Source organism: Leptodactylus fuscus, chromosome 6 (assembly GCF_031893055.1).
Source record: "Leptodactylus fuscus isolate aLepFus1 chromosome 6, aLepFus1.hap2, whole genome shotgun sequence".
Lineage (NCBI taxonomy): Eukaryota > Metazoa > Chordata > Amphibia > Anura > Leptodactylidae > Leptodactylus > Leptodactylus fuscus.
The window spans coordinates 101,723,236-101,747,419 of NC_134270.1; the positions used below are offsets into that span (position 1 = coordinate 101,723,236).

Genomic DNA, 24,184 nt, shown 5'->3' on the forward strand with positions numbered 1-24,184 from the left:
AATCAGCCTCCAAGAACTCTATTGGGAGGCTTTTTTTAGAGGCTGATTTTGAGACGGATTCCTGACCAAAAAATTGTGTGTGGATTCAGCCTAAATGCACCCTTATATGGGCCAGTAATGAGCCTTGAACCCACACCTGGGCTGAGGCCTACTCAAGACCACACATATGTCAGAAACCTGGGTGAGATATACCATGATTCCAGCAATCTGCCAGTCACCTTCTCACTTCCAGTTCTGTTTTGAAACCAAGCATCTCCTACATCGTCTGGGGTACTTGCCAGGTCCTGCAGTTTGTTGTTTTTGTTGTTGTTTTTTTTTAAATGGACACAAAAGTCTTGCATGTAGGATTCTTTGTCCACAAAAATGGACATTTAATGGATTTGGTGCAAAGCGGACACTAACGGTCACTAACGACGCAAGATAAAATCTCATTAAAATCAATGGAATTTTTAATGCATTTTTAATGGATCGGCTAGTATCTGTTGCTAATATTTTCTAATGGACAAAAGCAATGGACAATACTAATGACCCCCAGTGGTAGTGTGAACACCCCCTTATCAGTTTTGTTAATCCCTAACTCTGGTTTGGTTTTGAGAGGAGATAGATAAGTTTCTATTCCCCCTCTATTACTTGGTGCAGAGAGAAATGGCAACAAACAGGACTCACTCTAGAGGATTTTGTCTTCTACTTCAGGGACTTCAATTGATTATATTTGCCCATATAAATGTTCTGCCGGGATCTCCAGATACCAGTAAGAATCAAGAAGATTCTCTTGCATGGGCAACACCATATACATTACATTATATTTTACATAGAGTACATCTGTGATATTTTTTCAACCCTCTCAATGGCATGTATTATTGTCCTTATTTATCTCATTAATATTGAGTTAGTGTATTTGTTTTTCTCATGACCTATACATATTTATACATACACACATATATAATACTGTGCAGTAGCAATGTAGTAAAGCTGCTTGTGTAATACTGTGGAGGGACTGGCCCTCCTGTGTGATGTCATTGTCACTGTGAGGTTACCTAGCTACAGGTAAACATCAATCAGTTGTGGTCTGATTCTGCAAGGAAGCAGTGTATACAGAGAAATGGCAGCTGCCCCACAGCACAGCCCAGGCCAGGGCAAACACTGCAACTTGGTGGCACAGGACATGATCTGGTAACATACTACTGTGTTTTATCTGTGTACATAATGTGCAAGGATTGCATAGATTTTGTATATTTCATTATGTTTCTCTCTCTATCTCTCCCTCTGTATATACACTTATTATTATTATTATTATTATTATTATGGTGTACATGGGTAGTATAATAAGTAATGTGTGTGTATAGGATATACAATAAGGCCTGGTTCACATCTGCATTTGGTATTCTGTTCAGGGAGTCCGCATGGGGACCCCGGCGAACGGAATACCGAACGCATTAAAAAAGCGTTGAGCAATGAAAACACACGGACCCCATAGACTATAATGGGGTCCGTGTGTTTTCCGTGTGGTGTCCATACGAATCATGCAGATAGGAAAGTACAGTAGTTCTTAAAGTACTTTTCTGTCCGCATGACTCGTGCGAACACCGTGCAGAATACACATGGACCTCATTATAGCCCATGAGGTCCGTGTGCTTTCATTGCTCAACGCTTTTTAATGCGTTCGGTATTCTGTTCGACGGGGTCCCCAAGCGGACTCCCTGAACGGAATACTGAACGCAAATGTGAACCAGGCCTAAGAATATAATGTGTCTGTAAACAAGTTATACACTGCAGGGAAATTGTGCATATATTGACTCAATGACAAGCACATAGAAGGTGCATTTAGAACATATTGTATTATGTGTGCACAGTACATGTAATATGTATATAATTAGGTGGAAGTGAGCTAGGATTGTGTACACAGCTACATATATATATATATATATATATATATATATATATATATATATATATAGGCTTTGTATACATAGTGATATGTATATGAAATATATAGCAGGCAGTATGCATACAATGTACTCTCTCTGAATAAAGAATGAAATGTGTATACTATATTTAATATACGGAAACTGGGAGGATAAAAAAGAGAGGGTAATCGCGCTTCCTTTGTAGTGGAATAAAGCACTAGTAGTTGGAGAGTAATGGCTGGTTGTTCTCCTCTAAAGAACAAGATACTCTTGATGGAACCTTTACAGTTTTTTGATAGAAATATAAATATTGTTACGGCTCTGAGGTCATATATGGGGTTCACCTTTACCTGGAACAACAGCTGCTTCCTGGGGACAAGCTGTAAGTGGACCAACAAAAAGTGAACTTAGATTCACTAAAAAAAACCTGGTGGGCGCACAATCCCTTGTGGATGGAATGATTGAAACCGATACTTGAAATACGGCAACGGTTTATTGAAGGACAAATTTGAGATATTTAATATACGTATATGTGCACATTTATACAGCATATACATACACACATATCTGAGTGTATGGTGGAGATGATACATGCAACATACTGTATGTTTATAGTATAGGTTCCTGGTAAAACATGTCCGCACAGGGTATGTTACATATGCTATATACAAACACATACTTATTTACTGCATGTACAATAGTGTATATAAAGTGGAGGAGAGGGACACAAGGGTGTGTGATTTACTATCATGAATTATTCAGGGCAAGGATTGCAAGCTGCAGAGTGACCTGTTTGTATCTTATTACTTGATCTCAATCACACTGGTCATGTGAGTCACCAGCACAGCCACAATCACACAACACTATTGCTGCACACATATTTGGACACGTCCTTCACATCTGAAGACATGACCTAATTCCACAGTTTGGTTCTGAAACCAACTGTAGAATCTGTGAACTATGAAAAGGCACCAGGCTCATAGGGGATGAAAAAAAAAAAACAGACACAAAACTCTCGCTTAACAATTAGGCCTCCCATCTCTAGGAATACACTCCAGCCATGGGCATGGATGCTGACCAGAGTTCTCTGCTCCGCCAGAGGTACCCACTGTAGAAGGCTGCGCAGATTTTCAGATACAACGAATTAACACATGAGCCCCCACTAGGGTTGGCTACAGGTTTGTGTGGGCTCTGGGGAAGCTGAGCCTCAATGGACCCCTTTTGGAGCAACTCACTTGCAAAACAAATTTTGGGTGTTTTTTGCTGAGGAGGACCTACTGGAGTGGACCATAATACAGTTGTATATCATTGTGAAGCAGCTTTCCCCCCCGATTAGGCCCAAATTAAGACTAACCAGTGGGGCGTCTCAAGCCGCGGCCTCCAAAGCAGCTGCAGAATCTGCGATAAGACGGAGCAGGACACTTTTTTTCTCCAGCATCCTGCTCCAATTGGTTTCAGTGAGAGATAGAATGATGGAAAAATCTGCTGTTGATTTAGGGGCATAATCCACTGCAAAATCAACTCCAGTTTCCACAATGCGAAAAGTGCCCCAAATATAATTATAGCTGTTTCAGTTTGGATGTATGTGGTCCAAACGGAACCGTCCGGTTGAACCTCAAGAGAAAAATCTTGCAGGGTTCAGTCAACAAATAACTCTGCCAAGGGCCCTACTTACCAATCCCCACTCCTGGCCACAGCAATCTTCACTTCCATTTCAGCCCTCCAGGTGGCCTTGTGTGTCCCATGTTGCTGTTAATTTCAATGACATCATATGGGAAGGCCGTGGCCCCCTGGAGGGTTGAAGTGCAAGCAAAGGCCTTGGCCAGGAGCAGGGATTGGTAAGTAAATTACCTGCTGTTGTTACGCCTATTCAAAAAAAAGAAAAACATTGCAGCAGCCACAGTCAGCACCCAGTAGCCTAGTGGCCCCCCTCAGGAGTCAGTTTCTGACACCAGTCCTGCAGCCCACCACAGAGGGAGCTTTTGTTCCTGAATGGGCAAGTGGCATAGAATTGGTAATGATCCCTATTATACTGCCAACAAGCTCCATTCTATGCACTGCTAGCCAGGAGGGGGCTCCTGAGCCAGCACCCACGGGCTAAAAGAAATGTACTGATCACTATGACATGAGCTGCATCCAAACATCGGTTGCCTTAGTCATCCAACCCCCTGATGGACTCAACATCAAACACCGATGAGGTTTGCCATCATAGGCACTATATATGATATCCAAATAAACAAATAATTCTGCACATCACTGTGCATGACGAGGCATTGCAGAAGACGGGGGGGGGAGGGCTTTCAAATACCACTTAGATGCCACTTAGATAGGGCCTCTGGCCCTATCCACCATGCTGCCATGCCTGTTACCACACCACATACCACCACCATCAACCCCACCAGTAATAAACGCAAACACACTCACAACCAGGGATGGATTTAATCGGCCACAGCAGACGATTTATTGACAAACAAGATAAAGTAAACAACTTAGTTAGCAGTAATAAAATTACCATAAATAAAATTAACATAAATTAACATAAATAACCTGGGTAAGAGCCCTTGGAGCTACGAAGATTCCAAAACCACCAGCCTGGCGCTACTACAACCACATACACTTACCACCAGTCGCGATCACCACCTCAACGGCACTATGATTAAAGATGAACTCCTTCTTCCATGTACCAGCTCACAGGGCTAAGCCCTGTAACCGTTCAGCAAGCGCCAGGCCAACCACCACTGATTAATTACCACCGAATGGTCACTGTGGAGCCTCCCGTTGACTTGACCCTATTTCTCCAGAATTGACTACCAACTCCAAGGACTCCACCCGCAACGTCTACTGCGATATCATATCCTGTAAAAAAAAAAAAAAATACCACATCCTAACAAAACGGTGGGAGGGAGGGACAACCTTTTGGTATGCTGCGCAGCTCACGAGTGACCGTTACCTGCCGGCTTCGCGCTGAAGGTCCCGATTGGTCCCCCCTACTGCCCCGCCCCAGTCATGTTCCCTGCGCTCTACAGAGCACCGCTCCAGTCATTTTGGCCTTGAAAGACTGCTGTGGCTCCAGATGAAGTTGCAGCATCCCAGAGTGCTTGTATAGTTTGTCTTTTGTGGCTCTGGTGGCACAAAAAGACAAACATACAGGGGTAATACAGTGGACAGTGATTAACACTGCAGCCTTGCAGTGCTGGAGTTCTGGGTTTGAATCCTGCCAAGGACAACATCTGCAAGGAGTTTGTATGTTCTCCCCGTGTTTGTGTGGATTTCCTTCCATACTCCAAAGACATACTGATAGGGAAAAATGTAAATTGTGAGCCATATTAAAAAAAAATAATTATTATTATTTAAAAAAAAAAAAAAAAAAACATACAAACTTACTTTTGGTGTAAAAAAAAAGAGGAGATTCTCTTTTTTCATATGAAGCTAAGGGTATGTTCACACATCAGTATGCCATCCGTCCGTTTGAATTCAGTTTGACACTTCAAAACGGACTGATGCACATACTGATTGTATACTGACACCTTTTTATGCTGATAGCAAACGCTGTCCGGGCCCCTAGAGGACAGATAAGGGGATTAAAAGTAGCAATTGTAAACAGAGTAAAGATAAGGAGGACACAGGGACATTTATTATATCTCCTTATCTCTACTCTGTTTACAATTGCTACTTTTAATCCCTTTATCTGTCCTCTAGGGGCCCGGACATCGTTTGCTATCAGCATAAAAAGGTGTCAGTATACAATCAGTATGTGCATCAGTCCGTTTTGAAGTGTCAAACTGAATTCAAACAGACGGATGGCATACTGATGTGTGAACACAGCATAAGGCTGCAATGTCTAAATTATTTCCAGAGATATCACTGGTTGAAAACCACTGGTTACAGCTGTATAATATATATGATATAAAAATCCCAATGCTGACTGTGTTTTCAACCAGTGATATCGCTGGAAATAATTTATCATTGCAGCCTTAGTATCACATGAAAGAAGAGAGTCTCCTCTTTCGTATGACATTTTCTAATGTTTGAGATATAACTGTTTGATGTGACCCTCCCCCACCCTCATTTTCTCTACATGTTACACAGCCTTGTACTCCCATACACAGTAACATTCAGTGAGAGACAGAAACAGCTCTCACTACAGAAGCAATAGAACGACTGGAAAAAATGTAGGCTTTCACAGAAAATATCCAACATTTTAGTTACACTTTAACCCCTTAGTGACCAGCCTATTTTAGACCTTAATGACCAAGCCAAATTTTGGAAATTTGCCCTGTGTGACTTTATCAGTGAATAATTCTGTAACAGTATAGCGCATCCAAGCGATTCTGATATTGTTTTTTCGTGACATGTTGTACTTTACTGAGAAGGTAAAATTAGACTGATATAACTTGTGTAAATTTATTTAAAAAACTTGCAAATGCTGAAAATTTTGAAATTTTTACAATGTTTTCCATTTTCAGCTGCGATATCTCACATATACACAATAATACAGGGCAAAAAAGTTAGTAGTTATATACTTCCAAATGTTCCTTTTGTGTTTCAAGCATATTTGAAATAATTTTAGCATAATTGAGTAATTTAGACAATTTAGAAGTTTATCAAGTTTATAAGCAAATTTTGGAAATTTTGAGTTTGTGATTTTTTCCTGTACCAAGCTATGTTTGCAGACAATAATAGGTGACATAATGACAGAACCTCCCATTAAATGACCCAATTTGTAAAACTAGACCCCTTCAGGTATTCTTTGAGGGGTATAGTGAGCATTTTGATCAAACAAATATTGTTTTGCAAGAATTATTACAAATGATGAAAAAAATTACATTTTCATTTTCTTCAAATATGTGTCATTTTAAAACCAGTTTTTTTGCACACAACACATCAAAAAGAAGAAACACACCCCAAAATATATCACCCCACTTCTCCCGTGTTAAAAAATGTACACTTTGTGGCCTTAGTCCTATATACGCACATACAGTAGGGCCTAAGAGGTAGGGAGGGCCAAATGGATTTCAAAGCACAAATTTTGCTTGCAGATATTTTAGGCCCATTGCACATTTGAACAAGATTTGAGTTACCAAAGCAATTGAAAACCCCCATAAATGACCCCATTTTATAAACTAGACCCCTTAAGGTATTCATTGAGGGGTATAGTGAGTACTTTGACCCCATATGTTTTTAGAAAATTTGCGTGAAACAAAAAAAATGTCATTTTGTTACACAAAAGTGTCATTTTATAGGCAGTTTTTTTGCACATAACAAATGAAAATGAAGAAAAAACACTCCAAAATAGATGACTCCATTTCTTCTGTGTTCAAAAATGTACACTTTGTGGCCTTAATCCTATGTACGGACGCCCGGTAGGGCCCAAAAAAAAGGGAGAACCAACTGGATTTCAAGACACAATTTTTGCTTCCATATGTTTCAGGCCCATTGCGCATTCAAGCAAGATTTGAGTTACCTAAACAATTGAAAACCCCCATAAATGACACCATTTTATAAACTAGACCCCTTGAGGTATTCATTGAGGGGTATAGTGAGTATTTTGACCCCATAGGTTTTAAAAGAATTTGTGTCAAACAAAAAATTGTCATATTCTTTACACAAAAGAGTCATTTTAAAGGCAGTTTTTTTGCACACAAGGCATGAAAATAAAGAAAAACACCCCAAAATAGATGGCCCCATTTCTCCCGTGTTCAAAAATGTACACTTTGTGGCCTTAATCCTATGTACAGACGCACGGTAGGGCCCAAAAAGATGGGAGCACCAACTGGATTTCAAGACACAAATTTTGCCTGCAGATATTTTAGGCCCATTGCACATTCAAACAAGATTTACGTTACCAAAACAATTGAAAACCCCCCATAAATGACCCCATTTTATAAACTAGACCCTTAAGGTATTAATTGAGGAGTATAGTGAGTATTTTGACCCTATAGCCTTTTCACAGATTTTACTAACCTTGGGATGTGTAGGTTAAAAATTACTAAAATGTCCCTTTATCCCCAAAGTTTTCATTTTCACAAGGGGTTAAATGAGAAAAAGCCCCCCACATTTTGTTACACAATTTCTCCTGAACACGGCAATATCCCATATGTGGCCATAATCTGCTGTATGGGGACATGGTGGGGCTCAGAATGGAAAGAGCGCTATTTGGGTTTTGGAGGGCAGATTTTCCTGGAATAGTTTTCAGGTGCCATGTCGCATTTGCTGAACCCCTAAAGTACCAATACAATGGAAACCCCTCAAATGTGACCCCATTTTAAAAACTACACCCATCAAAGAATGTATCAAGGTGTATTATCACTCTGAGCCTAAAAATGCTTCCCAAAAATTAATGTACAAAATGAAAATTGAAATTTTGAAAGAAATCTGCCATTTCGGTGCCCAATACGTTGCCCCCACTTTGTGTTGTCAGAGACCAGCACTCCTAAAACTATTAAGGGGCCATCCCGAGGGTCAAAAAATTATATATGTGGGTGTAAACTGCTGCTTGGGAACACAGCAGGGCTCAGAAGGGAAGGAGCAGTGCGCTTTTTAGCTTTTGGGGTACAGATTTAGAGGGAGCCTCTGGGCGCCATGATGTTTTTGCAGAGCCCTGGAGGTTCTAGTAAACTGGAATTCCCTAAGAAGTGACCCCATTTTGTAGGGGCAATTTTAGGGTCTCGGCAAATATGACATGGTGTCCAAACACCAACAATCTAAATCTGCACTCCAAAAGCACATAGCGCTCCTTCACATCTGCGCCCTGCTGTGTACCCAAATGGCGGTGTATGCCCACATGTATGACACTGGTGTACCCCGATAACGGACTTAATGCCATATGTGGGTAGAATCGGCTGTTTGGGCACAGCCGGGCACAGAAGGGAAGGAGCGCTATTTTGTTTTTTGGCGCACAGTTTGGTTTTTGGACATCACTTTTGCAAAGACCCTGAATTGCCAGTAAAGTGGAATCTGCAGACATGTCACCCCATTTTGGACACTAGCCCACTGATGGGATTTATCAAATGGAGTAGCGAGCGTTTTTAACCCTTGACTGTTGCATTTATTTAGTTTCCAGAAATGAAATCGCAACTGACAATGAGAAGTTAAAAATGAAATTTTTCCAGAGATTCACCATTTCAGTGCCCGATATGTTGTGCCCAACTTATGTCAGCAGAGACACTCCAAAAATTGTTAAGTGGGTATCCCGGGCACAACAGCTTTTAGAGCGTTCATCTCTGATACAAGGCGGGCACAACATATTATGCACTGAAATGACGGATTCCTGGAAAAATTGGTATTTTCACTTCTCACAATCAGCTTCGTATTCATTTATGAATAATAAGTTATAGCAACACTTGGGGGTTAAAAATGCTCTCTGTACCCCTGGATAAATCCTTCAGGGGTGTAGTTTCCAAAATAAGGTCTCATATCAGGGGATTCCACTTTACTGGCGTTTCAGCTCTGCAAAAGTGTCATGGCATCCAAAAACCAAACCGTCTGCGCTCCAAAAACCCAATAACCCTTCTTCCCTTCTGTGTCTGGCTGTGCCCTAATATCAGTTTATACCCACATATGACATTACGTACATTATCCCGGGTACACCAGTGTCATACATGTATCATACCTGTGGCATAAACTGCAGTTTGGGCGCACAGCAGGGCGCAGAAGGGAAGGAGCACGATGCGGCTTTTGGAGTACAGATTCAGATGTTTGGTATCTGGACACAATGTCATGTTTGTAGAGCCTGTAAAGATACCAGAAAAGTGGATTCCCCAAGGGAGTGACCCCATTTTGAAAACTGCACCCCTCAAAGAATGTATCAGGGGGTGTAGTGAGTATTAGTATCCCAGACGTGACTGCACAGCGGATGGCGAAGAGGGAATATGTAAGCGGTGCGGAGGACATTGCAAACACCAAATTCCCTACTATGTCCCAGTAGCTCCTATGATTGGTTGAGTCACTCTGGGGGTCACTTTGGGGGTCATTTCTGGTGTCCGTTCCCTCATAAGATGTAAATATGGGGTGTCCCCTGACATACGCTTGCATAGCTTATATATTCCCTACCTGCCGCAGCCAGTTGTGTTCTAATAATTTGGCGATTTTTGCGGGTTTTTGCCTTCACATTACTAGATATTATATTTTCTTTATTTTTATGGTGACTGTAGTGTTGTAGTGAGGATGGAGGTCTTCTGGAATAAGTCCACTATGAGATGGTTACTCTTGTAGATCAGAACACTTTATTCCATGCTCCATCATGGCTCCCTGTCTAACAACTCCTCCCCCTAAGCTCAGCTCCTCCTCCCTTACTACCTCACTGTTGCTAGGCAGACAAAGCAGAATAAGTAAGCAGAACAGAACATACAGAACATACTTATAACAACATCACAGTGACGTGGCCATATAAGGGCTTGTTTTTTTGCGGTATGAGGTGTATTTTGTAATGACACCATTTTTGGGTGCTTACAATCTATTGAGTACATTTTATTAACTTTTTTTTTTGCTGGATTTAAAAAAAATAAAATCAATTCTGGCATTGAGTTTTCCCTTTTAAATTTTGCGCCATGCAGCGTACAGTATAAGTAACATGTGACCTTTATTCTGCGGGTCGGTACGGTTACGGCGATACCTCATTTATAGTATTTTTTTATGCGATACTAATTCTGCAGAACAAAAACACATTTGGGGACATAAATCAGTGATTTTTGCATCGCCACCTTCTGAGAGCCGTAACATTTTTATTTTTCCGTGGACAGTGTTGGTTGGGGGCTTATTTTTTGCGGGACAACCTGCGCTTTTTATTGGTACTATTTTGGGGTGTATATGACTTTTTGATCACTTTTTATAGCATATTTTCTAAGGTGAGATGGTGAAAAATCACTACTTCCGGCGGGTTTTTTCCGTTTTTTTCCCCCGACGTTTACCGTATACATTAAATATTATTTCAGTTTTATTGTACAGATTGTTACGGACGCGGCGATACCAAATATGTATTGTTTTTATTAATTTTTAGGTTTTTTTTACATAACTCATTTTTTACAGAAAAAAGGAGACTTTTGGGGCTTTATAACTTTATTCATTTTTTTCAAAAGCTTTATTTATTTATTTTTCACTTTTTTTTCACTTTTTTATGTGTCCCTCTTAGGACACTTGATTCAGCAATGATTTCATTGCTGAATTAGTGTTACAGGCTGGAGACACAGGCTGCACGTGTCTCCAGTCTGTAACAGGAAGCCAAGCGATGTAGACGCATCGCTTGGCTTCCTGACAACAGGGGCAGGATCAACCAGGTAACGGGGGGCTCAGGCAGTCTGGGGTCACTGGCCAGACCCCAGACTGCATGTTTTGTATATCGGCACCCTCCGATCTCGCCGCGGGGGGTGCCGATACCGCCGGCACCATCACGGAACCGCTTCAGTTCCGTGATCATGTTTGATCACGGAACTGAAGGGGTTAAAATCCCCCCATCGGAGGGGTCTCCGATGGGGGGTTATGGAGCAGGGTCTTAGCTGTAAGATACAGCTAAGATCCGCTCCAGTTACGTCGGCACTGACAGTGAATCCTTCCCTGACTGCCCGATGTAGTTTTCCTATAGGGCAGTCAGGAAGGACCTGTCAGTGCCGACGTAGATTCCCTATGGGCAGGTCGTTAAGGGGTTAAAGGTATTCTGATATGTAGGCCTTTAAAATCCCCTTCAATTCATAGGCATATTATGGATTACCATAAGAGAATAGGAGGGCTGTTGGTTCCTCATCTTTACAAATACTATATCGCAGCTTGGCTTTCTCAGAGGAGGTCTCTACATAATGACACCAACCATCCACAATTGGTTACATTAGAATCTGGTAGCACCAGTTTCTCTACAGGCTTTACTAAGAGCCTCAAAATCGGTGGCCCACACGATCCCTGTGACTGCCAAGGTAAAGGAATCTGCTTTAAATATAAATATATCACCCTTAATCCCATTGTTTTATTGCCCCCTTTACCCCCCAGGCCTTTCCCTTTTCGCCATCTTAATGACTTCCTCTGAAACTGCTGAATCTTCACCAAACACTGTTTTGCTACTACATTCGCCAAGTCCCTTTCAGAGGCATTTCGGTCTGTACAGGTCTTCCACTTTCTTCATTCTCTTGTGCCACCTAATACTGTCTTCATCTATGATTGGGCATTGGCATTGTGTGCATTTCTCTCCCCTGCTATTAGGATCGGATCTCTCCTCCTACTCATATTGTGCCCCTCAACACTTCTTGTGCTGAATATATTCCCCATTCTGACTTCTGGTTTTATGTTCTTTTATCCCCCTATTCTTTTCCCTGCTGATTAGGCCCATTCATCCGGATGCAGCTTTCTTATATTAAATTAATTATAGTAATAATAATAATAATAATAAAAACAATACATAAAACTGAAACATTATTTAACCTGCATAGTGAACATCATGAAAATAAATAAATAAATAAATAAATAAATAAAATAAAAAAACGCCAAGTAATGATTTTTCGACATCTCACCTAACAAAATATGCTATAAAATGTAATCAAAAAGTCAAATATACCTAAAAACAGTACCAGTAAGTACCCTGTAAAAAGTAAGTGCTCAACCAACTCTGTCAACTGAAAAGTAAAAAATATTTCTGTATTGCAGTAAATTGCACAAAGGCTCCCTGTGTGCAATAGGGAAAGACATCCAGGAGTCCATTGATTAGTCTTCAGATTGCTTTAGCAACCCCTTGGACCCCAAAATCTGATGCTGGGTGATCTGAAGGGCTGAAGGGGGGTTATGTAATACAGATGAGACTTGGAAAGCTTGCATAATTTGGAGGTGGCTTTGTGTCATTGTAATGTTGTAGGATAAAACTGGTTCCAATTTGGAAATCTGTCTTCCATGATCTAATTAGGAAGACAGTGCCTCAGTCATGAAGCCCAATAGAGGGCGCTTACATCATGGAAGACAGATTTCCATATTCTACCCATGATCCTTTTCAAAGTGGAGCACAAATGGCTTAATAAGACTCCACACACCTAGATGGTGGTCTCTTCCTAAGGAGTGACGATATCCCCTTAACCCTGTCTAGAAGGCTCTCACCTCTGCCAAGTCAGTCTTCTCTGCGCCGGGCTGAAGAGATCCAAACAGATCGAAACAGCTGTCCTCGGCTGAGAGACTGTACTTGGTAAAAACCCACATCATTGCAGCAAAGGCCTCTGGGAAGGTTGGGCATGATGTTAAAGGGAGCGTCCTCTATTGGGCTGCATGACTGAGGCACTGTCTTCCTAATTACATCATGGAAGACAGATTTGCATATTCTACCCATGATCCTTTTCAAAGTGGGGCGCAAATGGCTTCATAAAACTCCACACATCTAAATTGTGGTCTCTCCCTAAGGAGTGACGATATCCCCTTAACTAAGTGGGAAAAGACAAAGTGAGGCAGTCAGCACCCAGAGTCCAGTGGGCTTCCCAGGAGCTCAGGGCCCCGACACTTTTATTCCCTCTGTGATTAGTTTGATAATGAGTTTCCTATTGACAGAATCCCTTAACACCCCCACCCCTCAAATACACATACAAACTTCATTAACATTCTACTTTATGTTTGTTCAGGAAAGCACATGTGAAAAAAGAGCTGGAAACCACCAAGATCTGGCCAGAGAACTGGGGTTTCCTTACCGCACCCTTCAATGAGGTAAATATATAAAAATGGATACTAGACTGAATGTACCTGTCACTTTCCCGGAATTTCCTTAAAAACCATTACTTCAAATCATCTTATAAGCTTGAATAAAACATTATGACTAACACAGGAGTAGTTTTGTGGATGGGAGAGTCGGCCACAGCTTTATTAAACAAAAGAGTGACAAAACAGTTTTTTCGGAGGCCTTGCCCAATGTAAAATAAATTCTTATTATTCTACTTCTTATCATGGCTTTTCATGACAATGTCATCCTGAGCGCCAACCAGCCTTTTATGGCTGAACATGCACTTGATGATCACTGATGACAACTTTTCCAGGCAAGGCTTTCCCTTCTGCCATGGAGGAACGCTGCCAATAAGGTCTGTTCCTTAGGCACTCAAGCCTGCTTAATACCATCATGTAAGCTGGAAAGGAATACATCAAGCCCTATGTTGTTCGAATGAAGACCATCCAACACAACAGGAAGCAGTTATCCCCCTACCAAACCAACGCACCTTCCTTGGCACAGAAAAAACATGATATCCTACAGTTCAGGATGTGCTGTTCCCTCTCAATCGCTGTCAACTTCCTGATTCCTTGCCACACCAGTCTGGGAACTGTTTTGGACCATACCACGATCACATCTCAGAAAAAGGTGAATACTCTATCAATATCATGCTGAGCTAAACATATAGAGCATAAGTCATTTCCTCCAGTATGTATGAGGATGACCGAGGGCCCATCAAAAAACTTGCTCACCGGGAAAACTTCTAGAAGCACTCTTAGCTAATTCCTGACACCTCTCCAAACCATGTCAGCTAAAAAAAAACAAAAAAAAACAAGACGCAAACCTACATGTGTACAAGCATCAGACTGGCTAGAATATAAACCAGTAACCTATGAGCCAAACATGCGACCTAACCAGATCTAAAATAAAAAACAAATAAGGTACTTTACAAAAGAATCTCATATTGTTAACAGATTTGGACTGGCATAGCAACAGAAACAGTGTGACCTCTCGTGTACCAGGTTCTTAATGGCCTCATCGTGCATACCCATTGCGAAGACTATCATAGTCACACAGATCTGGAAAGATTGATCACTAAATTTCTTTGCCTGTAAACCGAGTATCCTGCTGGATCTTGCCACTAATTATGCAGTTGATTCTAAGGCCATGGCTTGAGATTCCCTACTGATTAGACTCATTCATTTTGACCTAATCAGCGGTGGAAAGCCACATGGGCCTGCTGATACTCTCTATCCACAACCGTGAGCCAGGGGGCTGAAAATATAAAGGAATCCAAGGCAGATGTCCACCTAAAAATCCTCTTTACTTTCTGGTGTCTGAACAGGTTCTATCTACTTGTATGCTAGTAGGACCAGAGGATAATGATCACCTTATGTTAATAAACGACCTTTATTGATGTCCATGTTAAAGTTAACTTGAACATCAATAAAGGTCGTTTATTAACATAAGGTGAAGCGCAGTGATCATTATCCTCTGGTCCTACTGGCACCTCTTGTTGACACCTCGAGTGGCACGGATCCTTCAGCTCCAACACCTAAGGAAGAACCCTCCTAAAAAGTGGTTCATAGGCTCTATCTATAGTGGTTGTGGTCATCACAACCACGTAAGGTGAGAAGCTTTCATTCAATATTTAATACTCTCTACCTTACGTTACGTCACCATATACAGCTCGGTGCTGTTTTTCGTTTTTTTCTCTATCTACTTGTATGAAATGGACTGTATTACAGTCCTCTACAGTAGGTCAGCCTCATATATAGTCACCATATATAAATCTCTGTCTTCTTTCCACAGCCGAGAACTGAAACTGTCATGGAGGCAAAGAAGGTGACGCAACAAATAAAAGTCCCTGGCCACATGAAGGTTCGGACAGTAACCCCACTAGAACAATACATAAAGGTCAGAACGCTAATGTAGAATATACAGGCGGTGAAATAGTTATGGAGATTAAGGCGGTGGCACAAACAACCCAAATCTCTTTGATACAATCTCTAGTTGCTTTAATGAATTGAAACCTCTTCTAAATTTTCACAACTTAGGGTTTTTTAGGGCTAGTTCACACGTGAGTATAAGGGGAGGTTTTGGACGCGAAATCCGCTGTCAAAAACCTCCCCTTATACTCACGTGTGAACTAGCCCTAAAAAACCCTAAGTTGTGAAAATTTAGAAGAGGTTTCAATTCATTAAAGCATTCATTATAATGGTGGTCTATGGAGACCACCGGGCTTCTGTTCTCCGCTAGCGGCGAGCTGCTGCTAGTGGAGAAAAGAAAGGACATGTCCTTTCTTCATGCGGAAGCCGCGCAGGCACAGCCGCGCAGCTTCCGCCCCCGGCAGCTCCCTCCTATGTCGGCTCATTCATTTGAGCCGACAGCAGAGGGTTAAGCCGCGACAGCGATGGTCGCGGCGGGCGGGTTTTGACAAGAGAGAGACGCGGCTCGCCGCGTCTCTCTCTGTGTCAAAACCCGCGCGGGCAGTTCACGTGTGAACTAGCCCTTACAGTCTAGAAATCCTCCGTCAGCTAACTATTGGGGCAGAATTATTATATGGCATAATAAAGTTACAAACCTTGAGCTTGCAACTTTTTAAACGTCAGTTGCAGCACAAAGTGGGTCATGGTGGTCATGTGTTGTGGGCAGCCTCGCCAGATTCATCATCACATACCAGTTTTCTGGCATAAGTGATGTCTAAAATTTATGCCAGCTGGCACAGACTGCAGTATCAACATAGAGACTTGTCATAAATTAGGTGAATTCTCTGCTGAAACAGGGGTTATCAAGACTAGAGACACTGATACATTCCCCTGTGTACAGGATATACATTCAACAATTAGGAAAGGGAAAAGATATGTGTCCCTGAGCTGACAGGGGATTGTATAGACCAGGGGTAGGCAACCTTTTTTGTTCGGCGTGCCGATTTAAATTAAAAAATCAAAGATGTGGTCCTCGGAGTGCCGGGCAATAATTGTAAAGCCGACGACACCTACACTAAAGTCATATAGCACAGGGGTGCTGTCATACTGTGATCCAAGCCACATGCGCTTACCACTATTTTCCTGGATACACATGTTCTTTTCCATTAGAAGCAATGTAAGTACATGTGTAACCCACAATTAGTGGTAATGTATGTGACTGGTAGCAGAGTGAGGTCATACCTGTAAAGAGCTGACACACAATGTACCTGGATGCTGCATCCAGTCCTCGGTCTCCGACAGCTAGTGTCCGCTGCTAATGTCCGCACAAGATTTTGAACAGACATTAGCAGCGGACACTAGCTGTTGGACACAGACGGTAGTGTGAACACTCCCTAAGTGAAACGCAGATTAATTTCAGTCACTTTTAGTTCCTGGCGGTGCAGTAACAGCAAAACCCCAGCCAGAAATTAATCGGTGTCACACTTTCAACAAAGTGGCCGCACTGGTGCCCAGGAACTGGATTTGGCTATAATTGCATCTAGTTACAGTGTCACCACCCAATAGAATCACACTAAGGCTGAGGCCCCACATTACAAAAATGCAGCTTTTTTTATTGCAGATTTAGCTGCGTTTTTTTTCCATCAAAGCCAAGAATGGCTAGAAAAGGAACGGGAAATATATAGGAAGCTTCTTATATGTATCCCTCCTGCTCAATCTACTCCTGGCTTCGGCAAAAAAACCAGCAAAATTTGCAACGAAAAAAAGCTGTTTCTGCAACGTGGGGCTTTAGCCTAAGGCTGAGGCACAGGGAACACATCTTTTTTTGTTACATATTTTGCTGTGTTTTTCTGAGCCTAAGCCAGGAGTGGATTGAGCAGAAGGGGAGACGTATAAGAAGCTTCCTATATATTTCCCATTCCTTCTGTAGCCATTTTTAGCTTTGGTTGAAATAAACCGCATGAAAATCTGCAACTAAAACGCTGCATTTCTGCAACGTGGGGCCTCAGCCTTACGCCTCCTGCATACAAGTGGCACGCATGTGGTTTTCACTGACCTATATGTTAAAAATAAATTGACAGGGCTGCAAATGCAGACAGATATAGGGTACGTATAGGACAGATATAGGGGATGTATAGGACACATATAGGACCTGCTCCATAGTTTTCAGCTCTTCAATTTGGCCCAGATACACAGCCACAAAAAGAATGGCTGTATATATTGGTCAATTGAAATATATAGGTCTGTACTTTTATCCACAGTTGTAGATAAAAAGTCTGGTCATGTGCATTGCAGGTTACAACTCAATGTGCCTCATATTAATAGCAGTTAACCCCATCATGTCCCTCACATTAACCCCCTGTGTGCTTTACATAATTGACACGGATATGTCAGACATATAGAGGTAATAAGTGAATATCTTCATTATATAGGTCCCTTATTAGTACCTCCATATGTCTCACATATCAGTAACCCTTATGTGAGCCACACAGGGGTTAATGTGAGGGACATGATGGGGTTAACTGCTATTAATGTGAGGCACATGGAGTTACTAAAACTAAAGTAATAACCCCAAATGCCTGACATTAATAAGAATAGTTAGTAACACACATGTACCTAGTGTTGTGTTTGCTTTCACTTTGCTCCCCGGAGCGTCCTCTCCTCCTCAGGGCTGCAGACGGCAGGAGCTCCTCCTCACGTGTAGCAGCAGGTCCAGGGAGCCCTTATCCTGTGCAGTGAGAGGCTCACCTCTGATTGGTGGCAGGGAGAGAAGGGGGCGTGTCCTACACCTCAGCTCTAGCAGAGCACTGAAGGGACGCTCTCTCTCTCAATTTAGTGTATGAAAGTTGCGGGCTGGCTGCCGTGCCTGCAAAATATGCCTCGCGTGCCAGGGGTTGCCGACCCCTGGTATAGACTATAAAAAACCATTAGCTAGTATGAGATCTGTATAGGCTAACCTATGACACCTTACCAGAACATCACAAGACACAGTCCAACGTACGTTTCACCTGCGCTACCAGGCTTCGTCCAGGGACAAATGTTTGTTGACTTGCTAGAGACTATAAAGTGTTTGCAATAATGCAGAATGACTCTCTCCTGTTCCAATAAACAAAAGATGGCCGCTAATACAATCGGACGTACGTCGGACGGTGTCTTGTGATGTTCTGGTAAGGTGGACATTGCTGTGTTTTTACAATGGCACATCACCATGCAGCATGGTTATAGTTAACTCTTGGTAGCTCTTACAGGGGTTTTTGGCTCTTTAAGCTTAGGCAATAGCCTTCTATGCATATAAATCAGTTTTTACCCTTATGTAGTTCTTTATGATTGTAATATTGACTGCAAATGATGTGATATATAACAATATTACGTACTACTGTCCCCTTGTCACTTCATCTACATGGTTTGCTGGCACAAGAACTTTGAAATTGTTCCCCCATCCTTGTTTTTGTGTGATGTAAAGCTGGCTTTACGAGCGCTCCCATTGAAGTGAATGGGAAGTGTTTAAAAGCACTCGCGTGTACGGCTTGGAATAAGCCAAGCGCTTACGCCATGTGAAGGGGCCCTTAGGGTTAGGCAGTGAAGCCAGAGCTCACACACACACACACACTAAATTTATTGCAGACTTGCACCCAGACAGCTGGGAACACTAGAACTGTGTCCCCCAGCTGTCCTGTCAGCGGCAGACAGCTAGACCAAGGTCCATTCCAATGACTGCAGGGTGATAGAAGAGTCATCTCAGGTGTGTGTGCTCCTTACACCAAATGCCATTATCTTAAAGCAGCTACCAAAATCTCAACCTACTGCCAGTGTACCCACCACAGTTACAGCTCAGCAATACTGAGGGAAGAGAACATGCCATCAGAGACAATTAAGGGGTGTCCTGCATGTCCGACTTTGTGTCCAAGCAATAAAAAGGTTCACCGCAGAGAGGCTGCATATGGACACTGGTGGTTTGCTTTAAAATCCCATTTAAATGAATGGGTTTCAAAACTGACCACCAGCAAGCCATACCCTATGCAGTTTTTCCGGGGCTTAGAACGGAAACTCAAAGGGCGGACAGCGGCTGCAAGTGTGAACACCGCGTAACTCTGTACCCCAACAAATTTACCACTCAGCAATACTGGGGGAAGAGAACACCCCATCAGAGACAGTTACCTCTGCCAAGGCCTCACTGGTCTTGAAGTGTACGAATTACAATTACAATTGAAGATCTAGTAAATGAAATTCAGCAACAAAAAAGTCACTACATGAAAAGGTAAATAATAGAGATGAGCGAACAGTGTTCTATCGAACACATGTTCGATTGGATATCACGCTGTTCGCCATGTTCGAATCGAATCGAACACCGCATGGTAAAGTGCGCGAAAACTCGACAGGAAGTACGACAACAGGGACATTGAAAAAAATACTAAAATCCCATTGGCTGCCGAAAACATGTGACCTCTGATTCAGACGAACAGCGGCGGCCATCTTCGAGTCAGAGAGAGCTTGCAATTCACCGGGGACGGAGGTCTCCGTCCATTTAGCTAGGAATTAGATTCTGGTAGGCAGGGATAGAATAGGATAGGAAGGAGAAGATAACCAACAGCTCTTTTAAGAGTCAAATTCCAGGGAGAAGCTTGTCAGTGTAACGTGGCATTGACGGGCTCAATCTGCGCAACCCAGCTTTCCACAGTGTTGAGGATCCTGAATGGAATACACTGAAAGTGTATTCCCATATACCCTATATGCCCCCGATCCACGTTCCAACAGTGTGCCCCCCCACCTCCACCCCAGAAACTAACTTGAATACACTGTAATTCCCCTAACAATAGAATTGGGGCTACATACACCCTCAATTCTTGCTATTGGCATATAGTGCCAGAGTCTGATTGGGAATTCAAAGAATATATTGGGGCTACATACACCCTCAATTCTTGCTACTGCCATATAGTGCCAGGGTCTGACTGGGAATTGAAAAAATATATTGGGGCTTTCATGCCACCCTCAATTCTTGATATTGCCATATACTGCCAGGGTCTGACTGGGAATTCAAAGAATATATTGGGGCTACATACACCCTCAATTCTTGCTACTGCCATATAGTGCCAGGGTCTGACTGGGAATTCAAAGAATATATTGGGGCTACATACACCCTCAATTCTTGCTACTGCCATATAGTGCCAGGGTCTGACTGGGAATTCAAAGAATATATTGGGGCTACCTACACCCCCAGTGTTTGCTGCTTAGCTTGCCTCCACATCCACACTGCTTTTGCCCCTAGACATCACCCCAGTCCATGCCTCTGCTTGTACCCCCAGTTTTTGCTGCTTAGCTTGCCTCCACATCCACACTGCTTTTGCCCCTAGACATCACCCCTATCCATGCCTCTGCCTTTAGCCATAACTCTGCCACCCCTGGAAACTCATGGTGCAGAAACTGAGGGAGCTGACTTTGAGGAATCCTTGGGCTTTGTAGATGGAACTCCATCAAAGGTCTGTGCAGCTCACACACTCTGGTCAAGATATGGTATGTAGGGTTTCAGCGTGTGTGGACGACAGACAACAGCCGGTGTTCGGGCAGATGTAGGCATTGCTGGAGTGTTTTGAGGCTGGCAGCGGCTCCTGTACACTTGCGAAAGTGGGCGCACAAGCGCCGCGTTTTCACCAGTAGCTCCTGTACATTTGGGTATGTTTTCAAAAAACGTTGCACCACTAAGTTAGACATGGGCCAAGCATGGAACGTGTTGGAGGCTGGCAAGCTCCAGAGCCACTACCAGGTTCCTGCCGTTATCACACATGACAAAAATGCCTGGCCCCAGGTGCAGCAGGGAAAAACACATTGCCATCTCAGCCAGGATGGCATCCCTGACCTCGGAAGCAGTGTGCTGTCTGTCCCCCAAGCTGATGAGCTTCATCGCGGCCTGCTGACGTCTCCCCACGCCAGTAGCTGGGGTCTATTCAAGGGCGGAGGAGGAGGAGGGTGGTGTTTCAGCACTCCTGACAGGAATATTGGGCGGGGAGACAAGGCAGGCCGCCACAGTTTGCGACCCAGTCCCAGCCTCAACTACATTCAGCCAGTGTGCCGTGATTGAGATGTAGCGTCCCTGGCCGCATGCACTTGTCCACACGTCGATGGTCAAGTGGAACTTTTGTGCAAAGCGCAGAACTTAGGGCCCGCCTGATGTTACGGGACACACGCTGGTGCAAGGCTCAACTCACCCTAAGGGCCAAAAACACTGCTGGTGAATTTTGTTCAGTTCAAAAGGACTCTGTGTTTACATTTGGCTCAGTCGCAGCTCCAGGACATGCCTTTGAAGGCAAGGTTTCCTTTAGTGGCTCCATCTCAGCAGGATGATGATGGTGAAGCTTGGTTAAATCTGGTGTCGGAAAGGAAAGTGGTTTCTGATCTACATCTAAAGTACTGGAGCATGTTGTTTGGTCTATTAACACCTGATCAGAACTCTGTAGAGGTAATGTAGAGTCCGATATTAGAGGACCATTACCGCTAGTAGTGGTTGCAGCCAATTCTCCCCCTTTGCGGTCCTCTAAATCAAAGTTACCCCCAGGACTTGATGCCAAAATGTTATCAATTTGACAGTCAAAATGAATGTCAATGTCTGGGTCCTCAGTCCAATCCACTGCATCAATCCAACACAATGAGAGTGATGGTTCTGGAACCACTGTTTTAGGGGCAAAGAGTTTTAAAGGGGCTAACACTCTGCTGGTGCAAGGCTTTACTCACTCTAAGGGCCAAAAACACTGTATTTTGAAGGCTCTACTCACTCCAAGGGCCAAAAACACTGCTGGTGCAAGGCTCTACTCATGCCAAGGGCCTCAATCTCTGCTGGTAGCTCAGCTTAAGGTCCTGTAACTTTGTTTGGAAGGGCTCATGTTAAGGGCTAGAAAAGTGAATTTTGGAAGGTCTTACCACATCACACACACACACAAACACACACACACTCAAAATGACAGTTAAGGGTGAGGGCTTTTGGATTTCCCATTGTTTATTCCATCCGTGGTTGTCATGGGGAACGTGATTTAAAGGGGTGGTTGTTACTGTTTGTTGAGCTTAAATTGGGGTTTGTGTCCATCCATTTGGGGAGTAAAGAAGGTTTCCAGGTATTTTCCCACTTTGATAGAGGTTTTTTTGAATGTGGAAAGTGTGTAGTTGTTAGGCTGTGATGTTGGGGTAATAGAGGGTCTTTGGTGTGTTAGATGCCCCCAGACATGCTTCCCCTGCTGTCCCAGTGTCATTCCAGAGGTGTTGGCATCATTTCCTGTGGTGTGATAATGGACTTGGTGACCCTCCTGAGACGGATTTGGGTTTCCCCCTTAACGAGTATATGTTCCCCATAGACTATAATGGGGTTCGAAACCCGTTCGAACACTCGAACAGTGAGCGGCTGTTCGAATCGGATTTCGAACCTCGAACATTTTATTGTTCGCTCATCTCTAGTAAATAATTATTAGTTTTCCTTATTAATAAATACAGTACTTATATTAAAAATGCACTCAGAAAAGTAGTTCACAATCTACTTTCCTGTCCGCATGACTTGACTTGTTCTCACTCAGCAAGTTGAGATTCTTAAAATGTGTAGAGCTGAACCACAAAATAAACTATAAAGTTGTAGAAGTCCACAATGATTAAGCTCAATTTACAGTCCTATGAAAAAGTTTGGGCATTTCAGCAAGACAATGATCCAAAACACCGCTCCAAATCCTCAGGCATTCATGCAGAGGAACAATTACAATGTTCTGGAATGGCCATCCCAGTCCCCAGACCTGAATATCATTGAACATCTGTGGGATGATTTGAAGCGGGCTGTCCATGCTCGGCGACCATCTAACTTAGCTGAACTTGAATTGTTTGTCCAAAATACCTTTATCCAGGATCCAGGAACTGATTAAAAGCTACAGGAAGCGACTAGAGGCTGTTATCTTTGCAAAAGGAGGATCTACTAAATATTAATGTCACTTTTCTGTTGAGGTGCCCATACTATTGCACCGGTCAAATTTTGGTTTAATGCATATTGCACATTTTCTGTTAGTACAATAAACCTCATTTCAATCCTGAAATATTACTGTGTCCATCAGTTATTAGATATATCAAACTGAAATGGCTGTTGCAAACACCAAAATATTTAGAACAAAAAATGATTAAGATTAATAGGGGTGCCCAAACTTTTTCATAGGACTGTATTTAAACCCCCTTAAAATTCAATTTTCCCTTCAGGTTGAGCCATCTCCTGCCCTTCCTCAAACAACTCAAGGCCTGATAGGCTGGAGATCAACTGTCCCGACCCTGCAACTGGAATGTTATGGCAGACCCCAGCACGTCAAGGGAGATTTCTGTAAGAGTATGAACTGGCCAGCCGAAGGGATTGCCTGAATATATCAGTCATCTGCCCTGCACCAAACAAACTGAATGTAGCATTGTACAATAAACTTTAGTTGTGAAAAATCAATAAGTTTCTTATTTGTTCTTTCAGCAAGATGAGCAAATGTTAAAAAATCTGCATGGAAAGTGAGAGGGGAGTGCAAACATTGTAGCAGGAAACCTGATTTACGGTTGTCTCGCCTCCAGCCTTGCATTCCACTATTCACATTATGGCATTAAAGGTTAGTGCAGCTTTATGTTGATTGAAGTAAAGCTCCAGGCAGAGGGTTTAACACTTCTATCATGCAAGTCAACACATTCAGAAATGG

At 42.7% G+C, this 24,184-nt stretch overlaps 1 protein-coding gene across 1 annotated transcript; it reads left to right on the forward strand.

The window, feature by feature from the left end:
* Positions 1–1,087: 1,087 nt before the first annotated feature.
* CIMIP1 (ciliary microtubule inner protein 1) lies at positions 1,088–23,886 on the forward strand. Its single transcript, XM_075276883.1, has 4 exons — positions 1,088–1,173; positions 13,490–13,571; positions 15,379–15,483; positions 23,712–23,886. The coding sequence occupies exons 1-4, from the start codon at positions 1,103–1,105 to the stop codon at positions 23,865–23,867; spliced, it is 414 nt and encodes a 137-aa protein (XP_075132984.1). The 5' UTR covers positions 1,088–1,102; the 3' UTR covers positions 23,868–23,886.
* The last annotated feature ends 298 nt before the right edge of the window (positions 23,887–24,184 follow it).